The sequence below is a fragment of the Salmo trutta genome, chromosome 33 (assembly GCF_901001165.1).
Source record: "Salmo trutta chromosome 33, fSalTru1.1, whole genome shotgun sequence".
NCBI classification, from domain to species: Eukaryota; Metazoa; Chordata; class Actinopteri; order Salmoniformes; family Salmonidae; genus Salmo; species Salmo trutta.
Window position 1 is genome coordinate 28,743,662 of NC_042989.1, and position 25,963 is coordinate 28,769,624.

Below are 25,963 nucleotides of genomic sequence, written 5' to 3' on the forward strand. Positions count from 1 at the left end.
ACTCATATCAACTAATATCACAGACCTAATTAAAATCAGTCAGTTCTTCATTTTAAATCATGTCACATTCAAATCAGTCAACTCCGTGTATCACATTTAACCTCATTCAAATGCTTCCTTGAATACGTTCATATGGTCATTCCCAGACAGTCTGCCACTCTGCTCTGCCCTACTGATTCATCTACCAGTCACATGATTTACACTGACTGTAATGTAATGTGAAGAACCAGTAGCTCTGTGTCTGTCTGTGGGTAGACCTAGCTGTCAGCTGGTAAGATGTTGATGTGCTGCTCAAACACACAACAGAGAAGATGGAGCTGTTCACATTCAGCCAGTAGACTATCTGTATAGGGCTCGGGTCTTTCTTCTGATTTGGGTATCCTAGAGGTTCAAGCAATGGGCTAGCAGCTGAAATGTTGCCAGTTTGAATCCTCGTGCCGGCAAGATGAAAAATCTGTTGATCTGTTGAGCAAGGCCCTGAAATCTAATTCCTCCAGGGGTGCTGAACAATGGTGACCCTGGACGTGACCCAACTCTCCGAGGGTGTCTCAGGGGGAGTTTGTCATTACGCAAAAAAAAACACATTTCCAATTCACACGTGTATTAACTTGTACATGTGTGAAATAGGACAAATATGAGCACCCACAAAATTATAATAATAATAATAATTATATTATATTCCATTCTACAGTATAAAACAGCTTCAGTAGTACTGGACTAAATATAGCTGAGACGATCCTATGCATATATCTCTCTCTCTCTCCCTCTCTGAAGGTGTATAAATGTAATTTATGCCAGGCCGATGCCCTCTCCCCACCCCTGCCAGCGGACAGAGGGCTGGCGTAAAGGTGTCCGCTTCTCTCGACTGCAGCAACCTTGCCTCACCTTCACACAGACACGCACACACTAACACAGATGCAGACACACACACACAAACCTCACTTTCAGTCAGACTGACAATCCGTCTCTGTCATTCTGGGTGGCATTGGGGCCGAGTGAGAGTGTGAAGGGGGGATCAGTTGCGAGGTAGGGGGAGGTCTGACCCTATGCCAGGTACAACTCCTCTTCCCCTCTCTTCCTCTCTCTCTCTCCTTCTCTCTTCCTCGCTCTCTCTCCTTCTCTCTTCCTCTCTCGCTCTCTCTCACTCTCTCACTCTCTCTTCCTCTCTCTCTCTCACTCTCTCCTTCTCTTCCTCTCTCTCTCACTCTCTCTTCCTCTCTCTTCCTCTCTATCTCTCTCCCCTCCCTCCCTCGCCATACTACTGGCAGCATAGCAGCTCCGACCCAGTGGATCACTGCAGAAGGAAAGACATTACCATGGGATGTGTGTTAATATTACACGGTATGTCTAGAGAGTAGCAACGCAGAGGGACAGCAGGGGTATACTGGTACAACTTGTGTATGACAAATACTGTGAAATGCACCAACTGTTTTTATATTAATCAAATTGTTAGTGTGTGTGGCATCACTAACAGTCAGTGCATAAACCTCCAAGCCAACATCAACATCCCCGAGAGAAAGAGAAAGAGAGAGAGAGAGAGAGAGAGAGAGAGAGAGAGAGAGAGAGAGAGAGAGAGAGAGAGAGAGAGAGAGAGATTGTGTGTACAGTTTTGGCAAGTCGGTTAGGACATCTACTTTGTGCATGACACAAGTAATTCTTCCAACAATTGCTAAACAGACAGATTATTTCACTTATAATTCACTGTATCACAATTCCAGTGGGTCAGAAGTTTTCATACACTAAATTGACTGTGCCTTTAAACAGCTTGGAAAATTCCAGAAAATGATGTCATGGCTTTAGAAGCTTCTGATAGGCTAATTGACATAATTTGAGTGAATTGGAGGTGTACCTGTGGATGTATTTCAAGGCCTACATTCAAACTCAGTGCCTCTTTGCTTGACATCATGATAAAATCAAAAGAAATCAGCCAAGACCTCAGAAAAAAAATTGTAGACCTCCACAAGTCTGGTTCATCCTTGGGAGCAATTTCCAAACGCCTGAAGGTACCATGTTCATCTGTACAAACAATAGTATGCAAGTATAAACACCATGGGACCACGCAGCCGTCATACCGCTCAGGAGGGAGACGCGTTCTGTCTCCTAGAGATGAACGTACTTTGGTGCGAAAAGTGCAAATCAATCTCAGAACAACAGCAAAGGACCTTGTGAAGATGCTGGAGGAAACAGGTACAAAAGTATCTATATCCACATTAAAACAAGTCCTATATCGACATAACCTGAAAGGCCGCTCAGCATCCGCCATAAAAAAGCCAGACTACGGTTTGCAACTGCACATGGGAACAAAGATCGTACTTTTTGGAGAAATGTCCTCTGGTCTGATGAAACAATGACAATGACAATCGTTATGTTTGGAGGAAAAAGGGGGAGCCTTGCAAGTTGAAGAACACCATCGCAACTGTGAAGCACGGGGGTGGCAGCATCATGTTGTGGGGGTGCTTTTCTGTAGGAGGGACTGGTGCACGTCACAAAATAGATGGCATCATGAGAAAGGAAAATGATGTGGATATATTGAAGCAACATCTCAAGACATCAGTCAGAAAGTTAAAGCTTGGTCGCAAAAGGGTCTTCCAAATGGACAATGACCCCAAGCATACTTCCAAAGTTGTGACAAAATGGCTTAAGGACAACAAAGTCAAAGTATTGGAGTGGCCATCACAAAGCCCTGACCTCAATCCTATATAACATTTGTGGGCAGAACTTAAAAAGCGTGTGCGAGCAAGGAGGCCTACAAACCTGACTCAGTTACACCAGCTCTTTCAAGAGGAATGGGCCAAAATTCACCCAATTTATTGTGGGACGCTTTTTGAAGGCTACCTGAAACGTTTGACTCAAGTTAAACAATTGAAAGGCAATGCTACCAAATACTAATTGAGTGCATGTAAACTTCTGACTTCAACTGTATCTATCTAAGGGACTGGTGTGGCAGGGTACCCAGTCTATGCCCAGACGTGGACTACAGGTCTAATTGTGCAAATGTTCATTAAGGTTGTGGAAAATAGAGGATGGGAGGACTTTCTTTCAGCAGCCAGAGACCATCGGAGAGAACTGAGGCAGAATAATCACTGGGCAGAAAGAAAGAAGAGAATAAAGAGATAGATAGAGAGAGGGAGATGGAGAGAGAGAGAGAGGGAGAGAGAGAGTGAGAGAGAGATAGAAAGAGAGAGAGCAAGAGAGAGAAAATAAACCAAATGTATGACCATATTAGAGACACGTATTTCGCTCAGATTACACAGATCCACAAAGAAATTGAAAACAAACCAGATGTTGATAAACTCCCATATCTACTGGGTGAAATACCACAGTGTGCCATCACAGCAGCAAGATGTGTGACCTGTTGCCACAAGAAAAGGTAAACCAGTGAAGAACACACACCATTTTAAATACAACCCATATTTATGCTGATTTATTTTCCATTTTGTACTTTAACCATTTGTACATCGTTACAACAATGTATACAGTATATACATAATATGACATCTGTAATGTCGTTATTCTTTTGGAACTTCTGTGAGCGTAATGTTTACTGTTCATTTTCATTGTTTATTTCACTTTTGTATATTATTATCTACTTTACTTGCTTTGGCAATGTTAAAAGATGTTTCGCATGCCAATAAAGCCCCTTGAATTGAATTGAAAAGAGAGAGAGAGAGAGAAAGAGAGAGAGACAGAGAAGCAACTCACTTTCAGTACGTTTGAGTAAATTAGACCAACTTTTATGACTGCTTCTAAAAATGAATATTTTGCTCTTCAATCACAGGGTTTTTCTTTATTTTTACTATTTTCTACATTGTAGAATAATAGTGAAGACATCAAAACTATGAAATAACACATATGGAATTATGTAGTAACCAAAAAAATATATTTTAGATTCTTCAAAGTAGCCACCCTTTGCCTTGATGATAGCTTTGCACACAAGTCCAAACAGCTCAAATAAGCAAAGAGATATGACAGTCCATCATTACTTTAAGACTTTAAGGTCAGTCAATGCGGAAAATTTCAAAAACTTTCTTCAAGTGCAGTCGCAAAAACCATCAAGCGCTATGATGAAACTGGCTCTCATGAGGACCGCCACAGGAAAGGAAGACCCAGAGTTACCTCTGCTGCAGAGGATACGTTCATTAGAGTTAACTGTACCTCAGATTGTAGCCCAAATAAATGCTTCACAGAGTTCAAGTGACAGACACATCTCAACATCAACTGTTCAGAGGAGACTGTGTGAATCAGGCCTTCATGGTCAAATTGCTGCAAAGAAACCACTACTAAAGGACACCAATAAGAAGAAGAGACTTGCTTGGGCCAAGAAACACGAGCAATGGACACTAGACCGGTGGAAATCTGTCCTTTGGTCTGATGAGTCCAAATGTGAGATTTTTGGTTCCAACTGCCGTGTCTCTGTGAGACACAGAGTAGGTGAACGGATGATCTCTGCCTGTGTGGTTCCCACCCCGAAGCATGGAGGAGGAGGTGTGATGGTGTGGGGGTGCTTGCAGGTTACACTATTTAGAATTCAAGGCAACCAGCATGTCTACCCCACCATTCTGTAGCAATACGCCATCCCATCTGGTTTGCGCTTAGTGAGACTGGCATTTGTTTTTCAGCTGGACAATGACTGTGTAAGGGCTTTGCAAGGCTGTGTAAGGGCTATTTGACCAAGAAGGAGAGTGATGGAGTGCTGCATCAGATGACCTGGCCTCCACAATCACCCGACCTCAACCCAATTGAGATGGTTTGGGATGAGTTGGACCGCAGAGTGAAGGAAAAGCAGCCAACAAATGCTCAGCATATGTGGGAACTCCTTCAAGACTGTTGGAAAAGCATTCCAGGTGAAGCTGGTTGAGAAAATGCCAAGAGTGTGCAAAGCTGTCATCAATGTAAAGGGTGGCTACTTTGAAGAATCTTAAATTGACTTGTTTTACACATTTTTGGTTACTACATGTTTTGATGTCTTCACTATTGTTCTACAATGTAGAAAATAGTCAAAATAAAGAAAAACCCTTGAATTAGTAGGTGTGTCCAAACTTTTGACTGGTACTGTATATTTACAAAACAAAATTATGGGGATTGGAAATTATGCAGAGAATTACACTGATAGAAGCCACAATCTAGCTGCAATATTATTATCAAATAATATTATTATAAAATAATTATAAAATAAGACATGAGAGCAGATGGGAAGAAAGGCGATGTCAACATGAAAGGCCTGTATGCTGTTAAAGATTAACGTGGGCTGTTTTGCAGTGATGGCTGTCTGACACACACTGATGTGATAACACTGATTTAGACAGGCACATAGGAGACCGCCTCTAGGGTTCTTTGGGCATGCTCCCTCACTGACACACTGACGACGAATATACATCTCTAACTCTGTCTTTTACTGCTCTCTTTCTGTTTCTCTCTCTCTCTTTTACTTTCTCTCCATCCCTCTCTTTCTCCGTTGTTCTAACTGCCAGTAGTCCTCAGCAGAAATGTGACACCTAAACAGGTTCCCAGAGCTAGAGAAAAAATAAAATGAGACCGAGACAGAGAAACCGAGGAAATGCAACAGGGCTTCCTCCCCTCTCACCTACCTCCTCCCCCTCTCACCTACCTCCTCCCTTCTCACCTACCTCCTCCCCTCTCACCTACCTCCTCCCCTCTCACCTCCTCCCCTCTCACCTACCTCCTCCCCTCTCACCTACCTCCTCCCCTCTCACCTACCTCCTCCCCTCTCATCTACCTCCTCCCTCCTCACCTACCTCCTCCCACTTCTCTCACCTACCTCCTCCCCCTCTCGCCTACCTCCTCCCCTCTCACCTACCTCCTCCCCCTCTCACCTACCTCCTCCCCTCTCACCTACCTCCTCCCTCCTCCCCTCTCACCTACCTCCTCCTCTCTCACCTACCTCCTCCCCTCTCATCTACCTCCTCCCTCCTCACCTACCTCCTCCCACTTCTCTCACCTACCTCCTCCCCTCTCACCTACCTCCTCCCCTCTCATCTACCTTCTCCCTCCTCACCTACCTCCTCCCTCCTCACCTACCTCCTCCCCCTCTCCCCCCTCCTCCCCTCTCACCTACGTCCTCCCTCCTCACCTACCTCCTCCCCCTCTCCCCCCTCCCCCCCTCTCACCTACCTCCTCCCTCCTCACCAACCTTCTCCCCTCTCCCCCCTCTTCCCCTCTCACCTACCTCCTCCCCTCTCCCCCTCCTCCCCTCTCATCTACCTCCTCCCTCCTCACCTACATCCTCACTCCTCACCTACCTCCTCCCCCTCTCCCCCTCCTCCCCTCTCATCTAACTCTTCCCCTCTCACCTACCTCCTCCCCTCTCCCCCCTCCTCACCTCCCTCCTCCCTTCTCCCCTCCCTCCTCCCCTCTCATCTACCTCCTCCCCCTCTCCCTCCTCCTCCCTCCTCCCCTCTCACCTACCTCCTCCCCTCTCACCTACCTCCTCCCCCTCTCCTACCTCCTCCCCCTCTCCTCCTTCCTCCCCTCTCACCTACCTCCTCCCTCCTCACCTCCCTCCTCCCCTCTCACCTCCCTCCTCCCCTCTCACCTACCTCCTCCCCTCTCATCTACCTCCTCCCCCTCTTCCCCTCCTCCTCCCTCCTCACCTCTCACCTCCCTCCTCCCCCTCCTCACCACCCTCCTCCCCTCTCATCTACCTCCTCCCCCTCTCCCTCCTCCTCCCTCCTCCTCTCTCACCTACCTCCTCCCCTCTCACCTACCTCCTCCCCTCTCACCTACCTCCTCCCCCTCTCCTACCTCCTCCCCCTCTCCTCCTTCCTCCCCTCTCACCTACCTCCTCCCTCCTCACCTCCCTCCTCCCCTCTCACCTACCTCCTCCCCTCTCACCTACCTCCTCCCCTCTCATCTACCTCCTCCCCCTCTTCCCCTCCTCCTCCCTCCTCACCTTTCACCTCCCTCCTCCCCCTCCTCACCACCCTCCTCCCCTCTCACCTACCTCCTCCCCCTCTCCCTCCTCACCTCCCTCCTCCCCTCTCACCTACCTCCTCCCCCTCTCCCCCTTCCTCCCTCCTCACCTACCTCCTCCCCCTCTCCCCCTTCCTCCCTCCTCACCTCCCTCCTCCCCTCTCATCTACCTCCTCCCCCTCTCCCCCTCCTCCCTCCTGACCTCGCTCCTCCCCTCTCATCTACCTCCTCCCCCTCTCCCCCCTCCTCCCCTCTCATCTACCTCCTCCCCCCTCCTTCCTCACCTCCCTCCTCCCCTCTCACCTACCTCCTCCCCCTCTCCCTCCTCACCTCCCTCCTCCCCTCTCACCTACCTCCTTCCCTTCTCCCCCTCCTCCCTCCTCCCCTCTCATCTACCTCCTCCCCCTCTCACCTACCTCCTCCCCCTCTCCCCCCTCCTCACCTACCTCCCGCCCACTCTCCCATCCTCCTCACCTCCCTCCTCCTCTCAACCCCCTCATCACCTGCCTCCTCCCCTCTCACCTACCTCCTCCCCCTCTCATCTCCCCTCTCACCTACCCCCTCCCCCTCTCCCCCCTCCTTACCTACCTCCCGCCCGCTCTCCCCTCCTCCTCACCTTCCCTCTTCAGTCTCATGTCAGACACGTCTTGTTGTATCTCTATTACAGCAGTTTTCCATCCCACAGACGAATTACCAACAATAAGCCCCGTCACTAGAGCCTGACCGACAAATCGGTTGACCGATATTATCGTCCAATATTTGCCTTTCCCAGAAATATTTGTATTGGTCTTTATTCCACAGATAAAGCACTGATATTATATACATAGAATGAACAAATACGTGTGCTCATTTGTGGTCATTTTTAGAAATGAAGAAGGAGCTCTACGAGCTGCTCATTCAACATCATTCAGCCCGTAAGTCACATTGTGGGGATCAGCCTTCGCCACGGCCATCGACAGCGTATCTGAATAAGTAAATAATCCAAAGTAAACTTCAACAAGCAAGCAACCCTGTCCTCATCACATGCTCACCTGGTTAATGTTAGCTGGCTAGCTAACCAGCAATGTAGATAGGCTCTATCTACCCAGCATGCTAGCTATCAAGCAATCTAATCTACTTATGTGTGAACACTAGACTGGCGCCAAAGTCAACACTGACTCACCCTTCATACGAAAATAACACTGTTACCGTCTGGACCATTTATGTTTGTTTAGCTAGTTGGCGCAGATCACTCAGGCCAAGTGCTTCATTCATGATGAGATAAGATTGTTAGCTAGCTAGCTCCGCCCTCAACTTCCGGTCTCCGTGCTGTTGTCCTGATTGTTGTTACTTGGCTATCTGCCAAACTTTTCTTTTTTTACTTTTAATACATTTACCAACGTCTTAGTTTTTTCCTCGCTCAACTTTTTTCATTCAACTTTTTAACCCTGGACGCTTTATCTGGACATGGTTCTACAGGACCTCCACCGGCTGAAAAAGCTAGTAGTAACATTAACACTATGCCATCTAATTGCAGTCGCTGTACTCATCATATACAGGAGAACTATCACCTTATGGTGAGGATAGCCGTGATGCAAGCACAGTTTCAGACGCAATCATTAGGCAAGGGCAATTTAAGTGTAGGAAAGGATGAAACAGCATCTGTGCCACCAGTAAGTACAGATAGTAGTATAAATCCCCTCCGCACAGTCCCTGCAGCCGGACAATTTTGTCATGGCTTCTGGAGGGAAATGCTGTAGGAATGCTCAACCGGTGTAGCTCATTCAGCCGACAGAAACTTTCAACCGGTTCTCCCTATTAAGCAACGAGTCAGAGTCAGAGCCTTCTCAGGTTTCTGCTCCTCCCGTTACGGGGTCTGAGACGCCGAGCCTTCTCAGGTCTCTGCTCCTCCCGTTACGGGGTCTGAGACGCCGAGCCTTCTCAGGTCTCTGCTCCTCCCGTTACGGGGTCTGAGACGCCGAGCCTTCTCAGGTCTCTCCTCCACCTGTTACGGGGTCTGAGATGCCGAGCCTTCTCAGGTCTCTCCTCCTCCCGTTATGGGGTCTGAGATGCCGAGCCTTCTCAGGTCTCTCCTCCTCCCGTTACGGGGTCTGAGACGCCGAGCCTTCTCAGGTCTCTGCTCCTCCCGTTACGGGGTCTGAGACGCCGAGCCTTCTCAGGTCTCTCCTCCTCCCGTTACGGGGTCTGAGACGCCGAGCCTTCTCAGGTCTCTCCTCCTCCCGTTACGGGGTCTGAGACGCCGAGCCTTCTCAGGTCTCTCCTCCTCCCGTTACGGGGTCTGAGACGCCGAGCCTTCTCAGGTCTCTCCTCCTCCCGTTACGGGGTCTGAGACGCCGAGCCTTCTCAGGTCTCTACTCCGCCCGTTACGGGGTCTGAGACGCCGAGCCTTCTCAGGTCTCTCCTCCTCCCGTTACGGGGTCTGAGACGCCGAAGCCTCCCACCATTAGCTCTGACAAATTGAAAACCCCAGTCATTGGCGACTCCATTATCCGCAATATTACACTTAAAATAATCATACAGCGATCATACACTGTTTACTAGGGGGCAGGGCTACCGACGTAAAGGATAATCTGAAGATGGTGCTGGTTAAGGCTAAAACTGGCGAGTGTAGAGAGTATAGGGATATTGTTATCCACGTCGGCACCAACGATGTTAGGATGAAACAGTCAGAGGTCACCAAGCGCAACATAGCTTCAGCGTGTAAATCAGCTACAAAGTGTACAATGTGTCGGCATCAAGTAATTGTCTCTGGCCACCTCCCAGTTAGGGGGAGTGATGAGCTCTACAGCAGTCTCACAACTCAATCGCTGGTTTTCTGCCCCTCCCAAAAGATACAATTTGTAGATAATTGGCCCTCTTTCTGGGACTCACCCACAAACAGGACCAAGCCTGGCCTTCTGAAGAGTGACGGACTCCATCCTAGCTAGAGAAGTGCTTTCATCTTATCTAACATAGACAGGGCTCTGACCACTCTAGCTCCACAATGAGATAAGGTGCAGGCCAGGCAGCAGGCTGTTAGCCAGCCTGCCAGTTTAGTGGAGTCTGCCACTAGCACAGTCAGTGTAGTCAGCTCAGCTATCCCCATTGAGACCGTGTCTGTGTCTCGATCTAGGTTGGGCAAAACAAAACATGGCGGTCTTCACCTTAGCAATCTCACTGGAATAAAGACGTCCTCCATTCCTGCCATTATTGAAAGAGATTGTGATATCTCACATCTCAAAATAGGGTTACTTAGTGTTAGATCCCTCACTTCCAAGACAGTCATAGTCAATGAACTAAACACTGATCATAATTTTGATGTGATTGGCCTGACTGAAACAAGGCTCAAGCCTGATGAATGTACTGTGTTAAATGAGTCCTCTCCTCCTGGTTACACTAGTGACCATATCTCCTATTCATCCCGCAAAGGCGGAGGTGTTGCTAACATTTAGGACAGCAAATTTCAATTTACCCCCAAAAAATGACTGTGCTTTGTCTTTTGAGCTTCTAGTCATGAAATCTATGCAGCCTACGCAATCACTTTCTATAGCTACTGTTTACAGGCCTCCTGGGCCGTATACAGCGTTCCTCACTGAGTTCCCGGAATTCCTAGCGGACCTAGTCATGGCAGATAATATTCACATTTTTGCTGACTATAATATTAACATGGAAAAGTCCACAGACACACTCCAAAAGGCTTTCGGAGCCATCATCAACTCAGTAGGTTTTGTCCAACATGTCTCCGGACCTACTCATTGCCACAGTCATACCATGGATTTAGTTTTGTCCCATGGAATAAATATTGTGGATCTAAATGTTTTTCCTCCTAATCCTGGACTATCAGACAACCATCTTATTACATTAGCAATCACAAGAAATAATCTGCTCAGACCCCAACCAAGGATCATCAAAAGCTGTGCTATAAATTCTAAGACAACCCAAAGATTCCTAGATACCCTTCCAGACTGCCTCCACCTACCCAAGGAGGTCAGAGTAAAAAAATCAGTTAACCACCTAACTGAGGAACTAAATTTAACCTTGTGTAATACCCTAGATGCAGTCGCAACCCTAAAAACAAAAACATATGTCATAAGAAACTAGCTCCCTGGTATACAGAAAATACCCGAGCCCTGAAGCAAGCTTCCAGAAAATTGGAATGGAAATGATGCTCCACCAAACTGGAAGTCTTCCGACTAGCTTGGAAAGACAGTACCGTGCAATATCGAAGAGCCCTCACTGCTGCTCGATCATCCTATTTTTCCAACTTAATTGAGGAGAATAAGAACAAATGTATTTTGAAAACTGTCGCAAATTTTCACTTCAGCAGTGATAAATTCATGAACTTCTTTGATGAAAAGATCATGATCATTAGAAAGCAAATTACGGACTCTTTGAATCTGAGTATTTCTCCAAAGCACAGTTGTCCTGAGTCTGCACAGAACTGAAGTTGAGACACTCAAGTTTTTTAATCCTGTATCTCTTGACACATTCATGAAAATAGTCATGGCCTCTAAACCGTCAAGCTGCATACTGGACCCTATTCCAACTAAACTACTGAAAGAGCTACTTCCTGTGCTTGGCCATCCTATGTTGAACATAATAAATGGCTACCTATCCACCGGATGTGTACCAAACTCACTAAAAGTGGCAGTAATAAAGGCTCTCTTGAAAAAATCCAAACCTTGACCCGAAAAATATACAAAAACTATGGGCCTATATTGAATCTCCCATTCCTTTCAAAACATTGGGAAAAAGCTCTTGCGCAGCAACTCACTGCCTTCCTGAAGACAAATAATGTATACAAAACGCTTCAGTCTGGTTTTAGACCCCATCATAGCACTGAGACTGCACTTGTGAAGGTGGTAAATTACCTTTTAAAGGCGTCGGACCAAGGCTCTGCATCTGTCCTCATGCTCCTAGACCTTAGTGCTGCTTTTGACACAATCGATCACCACATTCTTTTGGAGAGATTAGAAACCCTAGTTGGTCTACACGGACAAGTTCTGGCCTGGTTTAGATTTTATCTGTCGGAAAGATGTCGGTTCGTCTCTGTGGATGGTTTGTCGTCTGACAAACCAATTGTACGTTTCGGCGTTCCTCAAGGTTCCGTTTTAGGACCACTATTTTTTTCACAATATATTCTACCTCTTAGTGATCCATGCTCTAATCCATGCTTTTGTCACTTCTATATTGAACTACTGCAATGCTCTACTCTACCCGGATAAAGCACTACATAAACTTCAGTTAGTGCTCTACATAGCTGCTAGAATCCTGACTAGAACCAAAAAAAGTATCATAGTACTCCAGTGATAGCCTCTCTAAATTGGCTTCCTGTTAAGGCTGTGGGTGATTTCAAGGTTTTACCGCTAACCTACAAAGCATGACAAGGGCTTGCTCCTACCTATCTCTCTGATTTGGTTCTGCCGTACATACCTACACGTACGCTACGGTCACAAGACGCAGGCCTCCTTATTGTCCCTAGAATTTCTGAGAAAACAACTGGAGGCAGGGCTTTCTCCTATAGAGCTCCATTTTTATGGAATGGTCTGCCTATCCATGTGAGAGTAGCAGACTCGGTCTCAACCTTTAAGTCATTACTGAAGAATCATCTCTTCAGTAGGTCCTATGATTGAGTGTAGGCTGGCCTAGGGGTGCGAAGGTGAACGGCAAGGCACTGGAGCGACGAACCGCCCTTGCTGACTCTACCTGGCTGACTCCTCTCCGGTTCCCCTCTCTCCACTGGGATTCTCTGTCTCTGACCCTATTACGGGGTCACTGGCTTACTAGTGCTCTTCCATGCCGTTCCTAGGAGGGGTGCGTCACTTGAGTGGGTTGAATCACAGAAGTAATCTTCCTGTCCGGTTTTGCGCCCCTCGGGCTCATGCGGTGTAGGAGATCTTCGTGGGCTTTACTCAGCTTTGTCTCAGGGTAGTAAGTTGGTGGTTTGTTGATATCCCTGTAGTGGTGTGGGGGCTGTGCTTTGGCAAAGTGGTTGGGGTTATATCCTGCCTGGTTGTCCCTGTCCGGGGGTATCTCCAGTATCTGTGCTGCAGTAGTCTATGTGCTAGAGTCAGTCTTATCTGGTGTCCTGTGTGAATTTAAGTATACTCCCTCTAATTCTCTCTCTCCCTCTCTCTCTCCCCTCCCAGAGGACCTGAGCCCTAGGATCATGCCTCAGGACTACCTGGCCTGATGACTTCTGACTGTCCCCAGTCTACCTGGTCGTGCTCCTGCTCCAGTTTCAACTGTTCTGCCAGCGGCTAGGAAACCCTGACCTATTCACCGGACGTGCTACCTTGTCCCGGGCCTTCTGTTTTCGACTCTATTGCTCGACTACACCTGCTGTCTGGACCTGTGAATGATCGGCTATGAAAAGCCAACTGACATTTACTCCTGGGGTGCTGACCTCTTGCACCCTCTACACCACTGTGATTATTATTTGACCCTGTTGGTCATCTATGAACATTTGAACATCTTGAAGAACAATCTGGCCACAAATGGCCATGTACTCATAATCTCAACCCGGCACAGCCAGAAGAGGACTGGCCACCCCTCAGAGCCTGGTTCCTCTCTAGGTTTCTTCCTAGGTTCCTTTCTTTCTAGGGAGTTTTTCCAAGCCACCGTGCTTCTACATCTACATTGCTTGCTGTTTGGGGTTTTAGGCTGGGTTTCTGTACAGCACTTTGTGACATCTGCTGATCATAAATCAAATCAAATCAAATCAAATTTATTTATATAGCCCTTCGTACATCAGCTGAAATCTCAAAGTGCTGTACAGAAACCCAGCCTAAAACCCCAAACAGCAAGCAATGCATGTGAAAGAAGCACGGTGGCTGGGAAAAACTCCCTAGGAAAAACTCCTGAGAAAGGCCAAAAACCTAGGAAGAAACCTAGAGAGGAACCAGGCTATGAGGGGTGGCCAGTCCTCTTCTGGCTGTGCCGGGTGGATATTATAACAGAACATGGTCAAGATGTTAAAATGTTCGTAAATGACCAGCATGGTCAAATAATAATAATCATAGTAATTGTCGAGGGTGCAACAAGCACGTCCGGTGAACAGGTCAGGGTTCCGTAGCCGCAGGCAGAACAGTTGAAACTGGAGCAGCAGCATGGCCAGGTGGACTGGGGACAGCAAGGAGTCATCATGCCAGGTAGTCCTAGGGCTCAGGTCCTCCGAGAGAAAGAAAGAAAGAAAGAAAGAGAGAATTAGAGAGAGCATATTTACATTCACACAGGACACCGGATAAGACAAGAGAATACTCCAGATGTAACAGACTGACCCTAGCCCCCCGACACATAAACTACTGCAGCATAAATACTGGAGGCTGAGACATTTGATTGATTTGATTGATAGCTAGCTAAATTAGAACGCGTGACTAAAACCAGTGCGGCAAGCATTTTCTTGCATTAACATTTTCAGTCATCAGCGCATGCCATTTACAGTTGAAATATATAGCCAATACATTTGGAATTGAATAACAGTGTACTTTTACATTATGGTTTCAGTAACAAAACATTTAGTATTGAACAGCTAGCGTGTGCTTTTTATAACAACAGATATTACATAGTGAAAACAAGCAAGAGAAAAAAGGAGAGAGGAATCCCATTGGGCAATGAATGGAGGAACGTATAACGCCTCACACAGCAGACTGCCGACCAATCGCGTTCACGTTGTCATGCTGCGTCACGCAATCCCTTCTCAAAGTCAGGGTATGATTCCATACGATCCCAATGGAGTTTCCCATCTCCTCAAAAGTATCTCTGAACAAGCTCTCATTGCGAGGTTGCTATCTTCAGACCTTTGGCTGTAGTGAATCTACTCAATACAAAGTGGTGACATGAACTGCATGTTATAGGATTTCACTGGATAGTTTGTGAACTTGTGAAAAGTGCAGTTTCAGATTTACTTTGAGACAGTTTAATTCGTTCAGCCCTTCTTGTTTATTAGTGTGCTTGTGGTTCTTCAGCACCAACACGTCAGCCTTCTTATTCATCGCCATAGACAGACACATCTTTAAATTGTACCTAAGAAGGTAAACTGAGCAAGTGATTTGTATTTACTTTCGTATTTATAGAGCATATATTTGTTTTTTGGTGATTCTCATGTCAACCACAAATACAACATTATTTGGGGGAGGCAGGTAGTCTAGTGGTTAGAGCGTTGGGCCAGTAACCGGAAGGTTGCTAGATCGAATCCCGAGCTGACAAGATACAAATCTGCTGTTCAGCCCCTGAACGAGGCAGTTAACCCACTGTTCCTAGGCCGTCATTGTAAATAAGAATATGTTCTTAACTGACTTGCCTAGTTAAATAAAAAATAATCACATTGGACAAGCATCTAGGGATGGTAGTTCCCCTTTCTCCCTGGAGCCCAAGCCTTATAATGTTGTATTATTTTTGACCGTCTTCTCTCCTTTTCATCTTTTTATCCGTCAAACTATGGGTGAGGGTGTGGATGAGGGTATGGGTGAGGGTATGGGTGAAGGTATGGGTGATGGTATGGGTGAGGGTGTGTGTGAGGGTGTGGGTGAGGGTATGGGTGAGGGTATGTGTGATGGTGTGGGTGAGGGTGTGTGTGAGGGTATGGGTGAAGGTATGGGTGAGGGTATGTGTGAGGGTATGGGTGAGGGTATGTGTGAGGGTATGAGTGAGGGTATCTGCGAGGGTATGGGTGAGGGTATGGGTGAGGGTATGGGTGAATGTATGGGTGAGGGTATGGGTGAGGTTATGGGTGAGAGTATGGGTGAGGGTATGGGTGAGGGTATGGGTGAGGGTATGGGTGAGGGTATGTGTGAGGGTATGAGTGAGGATATGTGCGAGGGTATGGGTGAGGGTATGGGTGAAGGTATGGGTGAGGGTATGGGTGAAGGTATGGGTGAAGGTATGGGTGAGGGTATGGGTGAAGGTATGGGTGAGGGTATGGGTGAGGGTATGGGTGAGGGTATGGGTGAAGGTATGGGTGAGGGTATGTGTGAGGGTATGTGTGAGGGTATGAGTGAGGGTATGTGCGAGGGTATGGGTGAGGGTATGGGTGAGGGTATGTGTGAGGGTATGGGTGAGGTTATGGGTGAGGTTATGGGTGAGGGTATGGGTGAGGGTGTGTGTGAGGGTATGGGTGAGGGTATGGGTGAGGGTATGGGTGTGTGTGGGTGCGTACCGTTTTGGTACATTCTGGGACAACGATCAGCAAGACAACGCTGTTTCTATTCAACACTTGTAGAAATCATTAAACACGCTTCTCCACTTCGACTCTGCACTGAGACATGAAATAAAAAACAAGTTATTTTAATTTATGCTCCGGTGTGCCTCATCAGTAATTGGCTACAACAACTGACCTATTACCAGTTTAATCATATAGCCTAGCTTGAGACTCGAGTTTTGAAATATAAGGGACTCTACGTTATTATATTAAGGGGTAGGCTTACAAGGAAAAAATCAGACCTGTCTTATTATATATGAAAATAGGCAAATGCATGAAACAATATTTATGTTCAGTCAATGTAAATAGGCTATCATTTTTGGATTTTTGAATTGGAAATAGAACTTTGCCATGTGCTTCTCCACCTATGCACTATAGTTAAGCCTTATAGCCTATTGATCGTTTAATTAATATCATACAATACATTGTAGGCGCACTTGATCTCCTGTGCCCAGCAGAGAACTTGGCTTGCATTTTGACTCATAAAGTGATCTGGACTAAGAAAAGGTTGGTGACCACTGTTCTAGTCTATGTAGTCTAAGAAAATGCATTTCAAAAAATCATAATGGAATATTTATTGTTTAAATATATTACTGTGATTAGAGTGTTGCGAGTACACGAGGGGAGGGCATGTAATAGCACTAATTCTGCCCCCCAAAAAGTTCAAGGGGTCATGTTTAAGAGTTTTTTGGCAAGAATAGGTGATTTAGAAACGGCAGATTCTGCTCTTTCCGATACTATATAGACATCAAAACGTCTTAGCTGCTTGTCACTATGTAGGACAATGAGCAAAAGTCACTTTCTGGCACTCCGTTTCCTTTCCCTGCCTTTGTGTCAATTCCAAGCTGCGCTGTTCATCAGATTCTTCATATACAATTTAACAATTGATCATATAGGACTCCCGAGTGGCGCAGCAGTCTAAAGCACTGCATCTTATCATTTTAAAAGGCTAATTGATCATTAGAAAACGCTTTTGCAATTGTTAGCACAGCTGAAAACAGTTGAAGAAGCAATAAAACTGGCCTTCTTTAGACTAGTTGAATGTCTGGCACATCAGCATTTGTGGGTTCGATTACAGGCTCAAAATGGCCAGAAACCATGACCTTTCTTCTCAAACTCGTCAGTCTATTCTTGTTCTGAGAAATTAAGGCTATTCCATGCGAGAAATTGCCAAGAAACTGAAGATCTCGTACAACGCTGTGTACTACTCCCTTCACAGAACAGCGCAAACTGGCTCTAACCAGAATAGAAAGAGGAGTGGGAGGCCCAGGTGCACAACTGAGCAAGAGGACAAGCACATTAGAGTGTCAAGTTTGAGAAACAGACACCTCACAAGTCCTCAACTGGCAGCTTCATTAAATAATACCAGTCTCAACATCAACAGTGAAGAGGCGACTCCGGGATGCTGGCCTTCTAGGCAGAGTTCCTCTGTCCAGTGTCTGTGTTCTTTTGCCCATCTTAATCTTTTCTTTTTATTGGCCAGTCTGAGATATGGCTTTTTCTTTGCAACTCTGCCTAGAAGGCCAGCATCCCGGAGTCGCCTCTTCACTGTTGACGTTGAGACTGGTGTTTTGCGGGTACTATTTAATGAAGCTGCTAGTTGAGGACTTGTGAGGTGTCTGTTTCTCAAACTAGACACTCTATGGAATAGCATGGAATAGCCTTCACTTCTCAGAACAAGAATAGACTGATGCGTTTCAGAAGAAAGTTCTTTGTTTCTGGACATTTTGAGCCTGTATGTCACGTCCTGACCATATACTTAGGTAATTTTGTATTATCTTTGGTCAGGACGTGGCAGAGTTATGTTTGGTTATGGTATAGTGGGGTTGTGAGTGTTGGGTTAGGTTCTAGGTTAGGTTTTCTATGTGTAGGTGTATGTCTATGTTTGGTTAATTGGGGTTGGGACTCTCAGTTGAAGGCAGGTGTTGTCTATCTGCCTTTGATTGAGATTCCCATATAGTGGGGTGTGTTTGTGTTTGGTATTTGTGGGTAATTGTATTTTGCACTGTGTTTCGTTTCTCCTGTGAAACTGTCACCTTTCGCCTTTGCGTGTTTATTTTGTTTTGTCGTTTCCATCAATAATAAATATGATGTGGAACAGTCAACCTGCTGCGTATTGGTCATCAAGTGATTTCGACATATCTTCCGATGAGGGAGAATACGAGGAACGTGACAGAATTACCCACCAACAATGGACCAAGCAGCAGAGGAAGGAGCAGCACAAGGAGAGGCACCAGGAGAAAAGCTATCTGGAGTCATGGACTTGGGAGGAAATCCTGGATGGGAAAGGACCATGGGCTCAAGCTGGGGATTATCGCCGCCCGCAGTGGGAGATCGAGGCGGCGAGAGCTGAGAGGCGCTGGTATGAGGAGAGGGAGCGCAACGGACACGGGAGGCAGCCCCACAATTTTTTTTGGGGGGGGCACACGGGGAGATTGGCGGAGTCAGGTGGTAGACCTAAGCTAACTCCCCGTGCTTACCGGAAGCAGCGGGGTACTGGTAAGACACCGTGTTATGCTGTGGAGCGCACGGTGTCCCCAGTGCGCGTTCAAAGCCCGGTGCGCTACATACCAGCCCCCCGCAAGTGCTATGCGAGTGCAGGCATCGAGCCAGGGCGGATGGTGCCAGCTCAGCGCGTCTGGTCTCCAGTGCGCCTCCTCGGTCCAGGTTATCCTGCGCCGGCATTGCGCACTGTGTCTCCAGAGCGCTGGGAGGGTCCAGTTCGCCCAATGCCTGCTCTCCGCCCGTGCCGGGCCAAAGTGGGCATTCAGCCTGGAGTGTGGGTAAAGAGTGTCCGTACCAGAACTCCAGTGCTCCCCCACAGCCCGGTTTATCCTGTGCCTTTTCCTCGGACCAGGCCTCCAGTGGGTCTCCCCATCTTGGTCCATCCTGTGCCACCTCCCAGGACCAGGCCTTCCGTGGGTCTCCCCATCCTGGTTCATCCTGTGCCACCTCCCAGGACCAGGCCTCCAGTGGGTCTCCCCATCCTGGTCCGTCCTGTGCCACCTCCCAGGACTAGGCCTCCGGTGGGTCTCGCCAGTCAACAGTCGTCAGAGCTGCCCGCCAGTCAACAGTCGTCAGAGCTGCCCGCCAGTCAACAGTCGTCAGAGCTGCCCGCCAGTCAACAGTCGTCAGAGCTGCCCGCCAGCCAACAGTCGCCAGAGATGTCAGACTGCGCTGAACTGCCGGAGTGGCCAGACTGCGCTGAACTGCCGGAGTGGCCAGACTGCGCTGAACTGCCGGAGTGGCCAGACTGCGCTGAACTGCCGGAGTGGCCAGACTGCCCTGAACTGCCAGAGTGGCCAGACTGCCCTGAACTGCCAGAGTGGCCAGACTGCCCTGAACTGCCAGAGTGACCAGGGACGCCCGCCAGCCCGGTGAGTCCTGTGCCTACGCCTAGGGGCAGGCCTCTGTCATGTCTCCCCAGCCTGGTGAGTCCTGTGCCTGTGCCCAGGGCCAGGCATCCATCATGTCTCCCCAGCCTGGTGAATCCTGGGTCAGGGACGTCGGAGTATCCGACACCGGTGTACGGCCCAGAGGATCTGACACCGGTGTACGGCCCAGAGGATCCGACACCGGGGTGCGGCCCAGAGGATCCGACACCGGGGTGCGGCCCAGAGGATCCGACACCGGGGTGCGGCCCAGAGGATCCGACACCGGGGTGCGGCCCAGAGGATCCGACACCGGGGTGCGGCCCAGAGGATCCGACAACAGCTTGCGACCCGGGACTGAGGGGAGCTGCCTGTGACCCAGAACCGGGTAAGTCTGGTCACAATTCTAAAGTAAAGTTGATTAACTATGACTGTGATGATTCTGCCTACAACCCAGAACCGAAGGAGTCTGCTTACAGCCTGGGACCGAAGGAGTCGGCCCACGAACCAGAACCAAAGAAGTCTGCCTACTGTCCTAAGCCCAACAGGTCTGTCTACGGTCTGTTGGACAGTAGGCCAGAACCGGAGCCACCTCCAATAGAGGTGGGTTGGGGAGGGGGGGTGTAGCACTGTGCCGTCGTTGACGGCAGCCACCCTCCCTTCCCTCCCTTTAGTTAGGGGGTTAATTGTGTGTTGTTGTTTTTTCTGTTGGTTTGGTGCATTCAGTGTATGCACCTTTAGGGGGGGGTAATGTCACGTCCTGACCATATACTTAGGTAATTTTGTATTATATTTGGTCAGGACGTGGCAGAGTTATGTTTGGTTATGGTATAGTGGGGTTGTGAGTGTTGTGTTAGGTTCTATGTGTAGGTGTATGTCTATGTTTGGTTAATTGGGGTTGGGACTCTCAGTTGAAGGCAGGTGTTGTCTATCTGCCTTTGATTGAGAGTCCCATATAGTGGGGTGTGTTTGTTTGGTATTTGTGGGTAATTGTATTTTGCACCGTGTTTCGTTTCTCCTGTGAAACTGTCACCTTTCGCCTTTGCGTGTTTATTTTGTTTTGTCGTTTCCATCAATAATAAATATGATGTGGAACAGTCAACCTGCTGCGTATTGGTCATCAAGTGATTTCGACATATCTTCCGATGAGAGAGAATACGAGGAACGTGACACTGTAATTGAGCCCACAAATACTGATGCTCCAGATACTCAACTAGTCTAAAGAAGGCCAGTTGTATTACTTCTTTAATCAGAACAACAGTTTTCAGCTGTGCTAACATCATTGCAAAAGGGTTTTCTAATGATCAATTAGCCTTTTAAAATGATAAACTTGGATTAGCAAACACAACGTGCCATTGGAACACAGGAGTGATGGTTGCCGATAATGGGCCTCTGTACGCCTATGTAGATATTCCATAAAAAATCAGCCATTTCTAGCTACAATAGTCATTTACAACATTAACAATGTCTACACTGTATTTCTGATCAATTTAATGTTATTTTAATGGACAAAAATTGCCTTTTCTTTCAAAAACAAGGACATTTCTAAGTGACCCCAAACTTTTGAACGGTAGTGTATGTACTATCTTAATTTGAAAAGTTTGTCATAGGAGTAAAATAACAGCATCAGAAAATGTGAATTATTATGTGGATTATAACTCATGGACATATTTGTAGGGGTTGCAAAACGTTTTGTTAGGGCAAATCAAGTCTGCCGTTTTAAATGGAAATGACACATTTTAGAAGTTTGCATTTCCCCCCAACAATCTCTGCGACAACACTGATCAAACTAAGATTGCACATCTACACTGAGTGTACAAACATTAGGAACACCTTCCAAATATGGAAATTCTTTGCCTTCAGAACAGCCTCACTTCGTTAGGGCATGGACTCTACAAGGTGTCGAAAACGTTTCACAGGGATGCTGGTCCATGTTGACTCCAATGCTTCCCACAGTTGTGTTAAGTTGGCTGGATGTCATTTGGGTGGTGGACCATTCTTGATGCACACGGGAAACTGTTGAGCATAAAAACCCAGCAGCGTTGCAGTTCTTGACACAAACCGATGCACCTACTACTGTACCCCATTCAAAGGCACTAAAATATTTTGTCTTGCCCATTTACCCTCTGAATGGCACACATACACAATCCATGTCTTAATTGTTTCAAGGCTTATAAATCCTTATTTAACCTGTCTCCTTCCCTTCATCTACACTAATTGAAGTGGACTTTCAAGTGACATCAATAAGGGATCAATAGCTTTCACATGGTCAGTCTGTCATGGAAAGAGCAGGTGTTCTTAATGTTTTGTACACTCAGTGTATTACGTTTAAACACAGCACATGGTAGCTATTGAGTTGAGATGGGGAAGTCAGTAGGTAGTCAACTAGTCAACTCTAGCCTTAATGGATCACAATAAGGAGTCACATACAATGTGGTCTATGCACCTCCAGTAAAAATGGATATACCGTAGTCTACATATAGTACATAAGTGATCTTAAGTGATTCAAGAAGTCCCAAACAAAAAATGATGACACTTGGAAAAATATGCAGTGGTGGTTACAGTACATGTTAGAAGTATTTGACAAGAGCCGTGGTATTCCTGCATATAGAGCCATACAGTAGTTCTCCTCAGTCCTGCACCACACAATCTCTGAATTACAGCCGTGGGCACGGTCTGGTTATATATGAAGTGTGTGTGTGTGTGTGTGTGTGTGTGTGTGTGTGTGTGTGTGTGTGTGTGTGTGTGTGTGTGTGTGGCCCCCTGCACCCACAGCTGGTCCAAAGCAGATGTTTACCAGTATAATTACCCTCCCGTCCATACGTCATCTCCAGCCTCTAGATGTGTAGTGACACCAGTTCAACAGAGACCTGCTGTGGTTCTCAGCAAGCACATTCATTTCAATACTCTTACTGTCTATTGGCCAGACATAAAATATGGACACACACTTACAGAAGAAAACACAAAGGTGCATACACACAGACACAAACAAGCAAACACACACACATCGAGTTAAGTAAAAAGTCAAAAATTGCTAAGTGGCATACAGGTCTACAAAATAGTGTTATAATAATGGTGTAGCTAACATGACAACATATATCACTTAACTGTCTTAAACAGAGGCAGAGTGGTATCCTCCGAACCAGTCCCGTTCAAAACACAGGTCAGTGTAGGGCAGGGTAGATAGATAGGTATGGTAACCGGGTTCCTACCTGTAGAGCTAGGTGGGTCCACCTGTCCACTGTGAGTCTGCCCTGGGTGCTGAAGGTCAGAGTGCCAGTCTGACCGCTGGGCTGACTGTACTGTAGTTTGACCGCAGACTCAGACACGGTCAACAGGAACACCAACCGTTCCTCTGAACTCTTCTCCAACACCGTCCTGAACACAGAGAGACAGGGTCACAAACACACACACTCTGAACTCTGAAAACTCTGAACACTCTGAACTCTTCTCCAACACCGTCCTGAACACAGAGAGACAGGGTCACAAACACACACACTCTGAACTCTGAAAACTCTGAACACTCTGAACTCTTCTCCAACACCGTCCTGAACACAGAGAGACAGGGTCACAAACACACACACTCTGAACTCTTCTCCAACACCGTCCTGAACACAGAGAGACAGGGTCACAAACACACACACTCTGAACTCTTCTCCAACACCGTCCTGAACACAGAGAGACAGGGTCACAAACACACACACTCTGTGCCCACTGGACTATAAGAAGCTAAATCAAGTGTGTTACTGCGGGCTGGAACAAAAGCCTGCCCACTCAATGAAGACCATAGAGGGGCTATAAAATGGGGTAAATATGGTCAGGGAGAAATCCAAAACAGTCTAATCAGAATGAATGGCAGTAGAGGCATAGTCCTGGTTTTACTTCTGCAGGAAATCAAAGGTAAGGCACGTGATGCATCAGAAATTGTGTACCAGAAATGAATTATTGTTAACCTAAAATATTGTCAACCTACAATATTATCATATAATTATAAACACAGTTGACAGCAGTTTTATACCCCTTTTCTGTATAGCCTCTAAAATATATGTAAACAGACCATAAATGTAAAAAATGTTTTCTTGGAAAGCTGTGAGTGCTATTATATGTTACAATAATTGTTGCATTTACAACTTGTCTAAGTCCTTTCATCAACTGACGTCAGACAGTGTCTGACTGTGGATTGACTGCACTGTTTGAATGGAATGTTGGCATATTGGCAATTAGTACAAAAACAAATTCATCATTTTACACACTATCTTATCGCAGCACTGGCTAACCATGGTTGTTGACCAACTCCCTGACCCCAATGGCTGGCTTTTATACCATCATTAAAAAGGTTCATGTTGATTCTAGTATTGTAATTCCTAATTCTGTGGTGAAGACCCCTGGTCTACACAAACTGAGAGTAAGGTCCACTCTAACAAACACATGAGGATGATTGTGACATTTACTCATGTAATATCCATATTTAACATGATTTTCTCCTGCTGTTACAGTGGTGTAAAGGAGCAGCCAGCCACACACTCTGTGTCAAATTAAACATCATCAACCACATCTTATGGGAAACACCGGCCAACACACCCAATAAATCACCAGTGTGTGTGTGTGTGTGTGTGTGTGTGTGTGTGTGTGTGTGTGTGTGTGTGTGTGTGTGTGTGTGTGTGTTGTTTGTGTCCCAGCCCTGCCTGCCTGTTCAGTTCAATCCAGATCACTTGAGAAAATGAAGTAAGGGGAGGGGACAGAGCAGAGGGGAGGGGACAGGACAGAGGGGAGGGGACAGAATAGAGGGGAGGGGACAGAGCAGAGGGGAGGGGACAGGACAGAGGGGAGGGGACAGAGCAGAGGGGAGGGGACAGAGCAGAGGGGAGGGGACAGAATAGAGGGGAGGGGACAGAGCAGAGGGGAGGGGACAGGACAGAGGGGAGGGGACAGAGCAGAGGGGAGGGGACAGAGCAGAGGGGAGGAGACAGAGCAGAGGGGACAGAGCAGAGGGGACAGGGTAGAGGGGACAGGACAGAGGGGAAGGGACAGAATAGAGGGGAGGGGACAGAGCAGAGCAGAGGGGAGGGGACAGGACAGAGGGGAGCGGACAGAGCAGAGGGGAGGGGACAGAACAGAGGGGAGGGGACAGAGCAGAGGGGACAGGACAGAGGGGAGCGGACAGGGTAGAGGGGACAGAGCAGAGGGGACAGGACAGAGGGGAGGGGACAGGGCAGAGGGGACAGAGCAGAGGGGAGGGGACAGAGCAGAGGGGACAGGGCAGAGGGGACAGGACAGAGGGGACAGAGCAGAGGGGACAGGGCAGAGGGGACAGAGCAGAGGGGAGGAGACAGAGCAGAGGGGACAGGACAGAGGGGACAGAGCAGAGGGGACAGGACAGAGGGGACAGAGCAAAGGGGACAGGACAGAGGGGAGGGGACAGGGCAGAGGGGACAGAGCAGAGGGGACAGGACAGAGGGGACAGAGCAGAGGGGACAGGACAGAGGGGAGGGGACAGGACAGAGGGGACAGAGCAGAGGGGAGGGGACAGAGCAGAGGGTAGGCGACAGAGCAGAGGCGACAGAGCAGAGGGGACAGGACAGAGGGGAGGGGACAGGGCAGAGGGGACAGAGCAGAGGGGAGGCGACAGGACAGAGGGGAGGGGACAGAGCAGAGGCGACAGAGCGGAGGGGACAGGGCAGAGGGGACAGAGCAGAGGGGACAGAGCAGAGGGGACAGAGCAGAGGGGACATGGCAGAGGGGAGGCGACAGGACAGAGGGGACAGAGTAGAGGGGACAGGGCAGAGGGGAGGCGACAGGACAGAGGGGAGGGGACAGAGCAGAGGGGACAGGGCAGAGGGGAGGGGACAGGACAGAGGGGAGGGGACAGGGCAGAGGGGAGGCGACAGGACAGAGGGGAGGTGACAGGACAGAGGGGACAAAGCAGAGGGGAGGCGACAGGACAGAGGGGAGATGACAGGGCAGAGGGAAGGGGACAGAGCAGCGGGGAGGGGACAGAGCAGAGGGGAGGGGACAGAGCAGAGTGGAGGGGACAGGACAGAGGGGAGGCGACAGGACAGAGGGGAGGCGACAGGACAGAGGGGAGGGGACAGGGCAGAGGGGAGGGGACAGAGCAGAGGGGAGGGGACAGAGCAGAGTGGAGGGGACAGGACAGAGGGGAGGCGACAGGACAGAGGGGAGGCGACAGGACAGAGGGGAGGGGACAGAGCAGAGGGGAGGCGACAGAACAGAGGGGAGGCGACAGGACAGAGGGGAGGGGACAGAGCAGAGGGGACAGAGCAGAGGGGAGGGGACAGGGCAGAGGAGAGGGGACAGGGCAGAGGGGAGGGGACAGGGCAGAGAGGACAGGGCAGAGGAGAGGGGACAGGGGAGAGGAGACAGGGCAGAGGGGAGGGGACAGGGCAGAGGAGAGGGGACAGGGCAGAGGGAAGGGGACAGGGCAGAGGGAAGGGGACAACTTTGTGGAATTAAATGTATCTTGAGT

General features: G+C 48.1%; 1 protein-coding gene across 1 annotated transcript in view; it reads right to left on the bottom strand.

Annotated features, from left to right (window-relative positions):
* Nucleotides 1-25,963, bottom strand: part of LOC115172104 (usherin-like) — a 188,542-nt gene that overhangs the window by 156,842 nt on the left and 5,737 nt on the right. Inside the window, exon 3 of the mRNA XM_029729288.1 lies at nucleotides 22,692-22,857. Within this exon, the coding sequence (XP_029585148.1) occupies nucleotides 22,692-22,857 (166 nt within the window). The remainder of the gene's footprint in view (nucleotides 1-22,691; nucleotides 22,858-25,963) is intronic.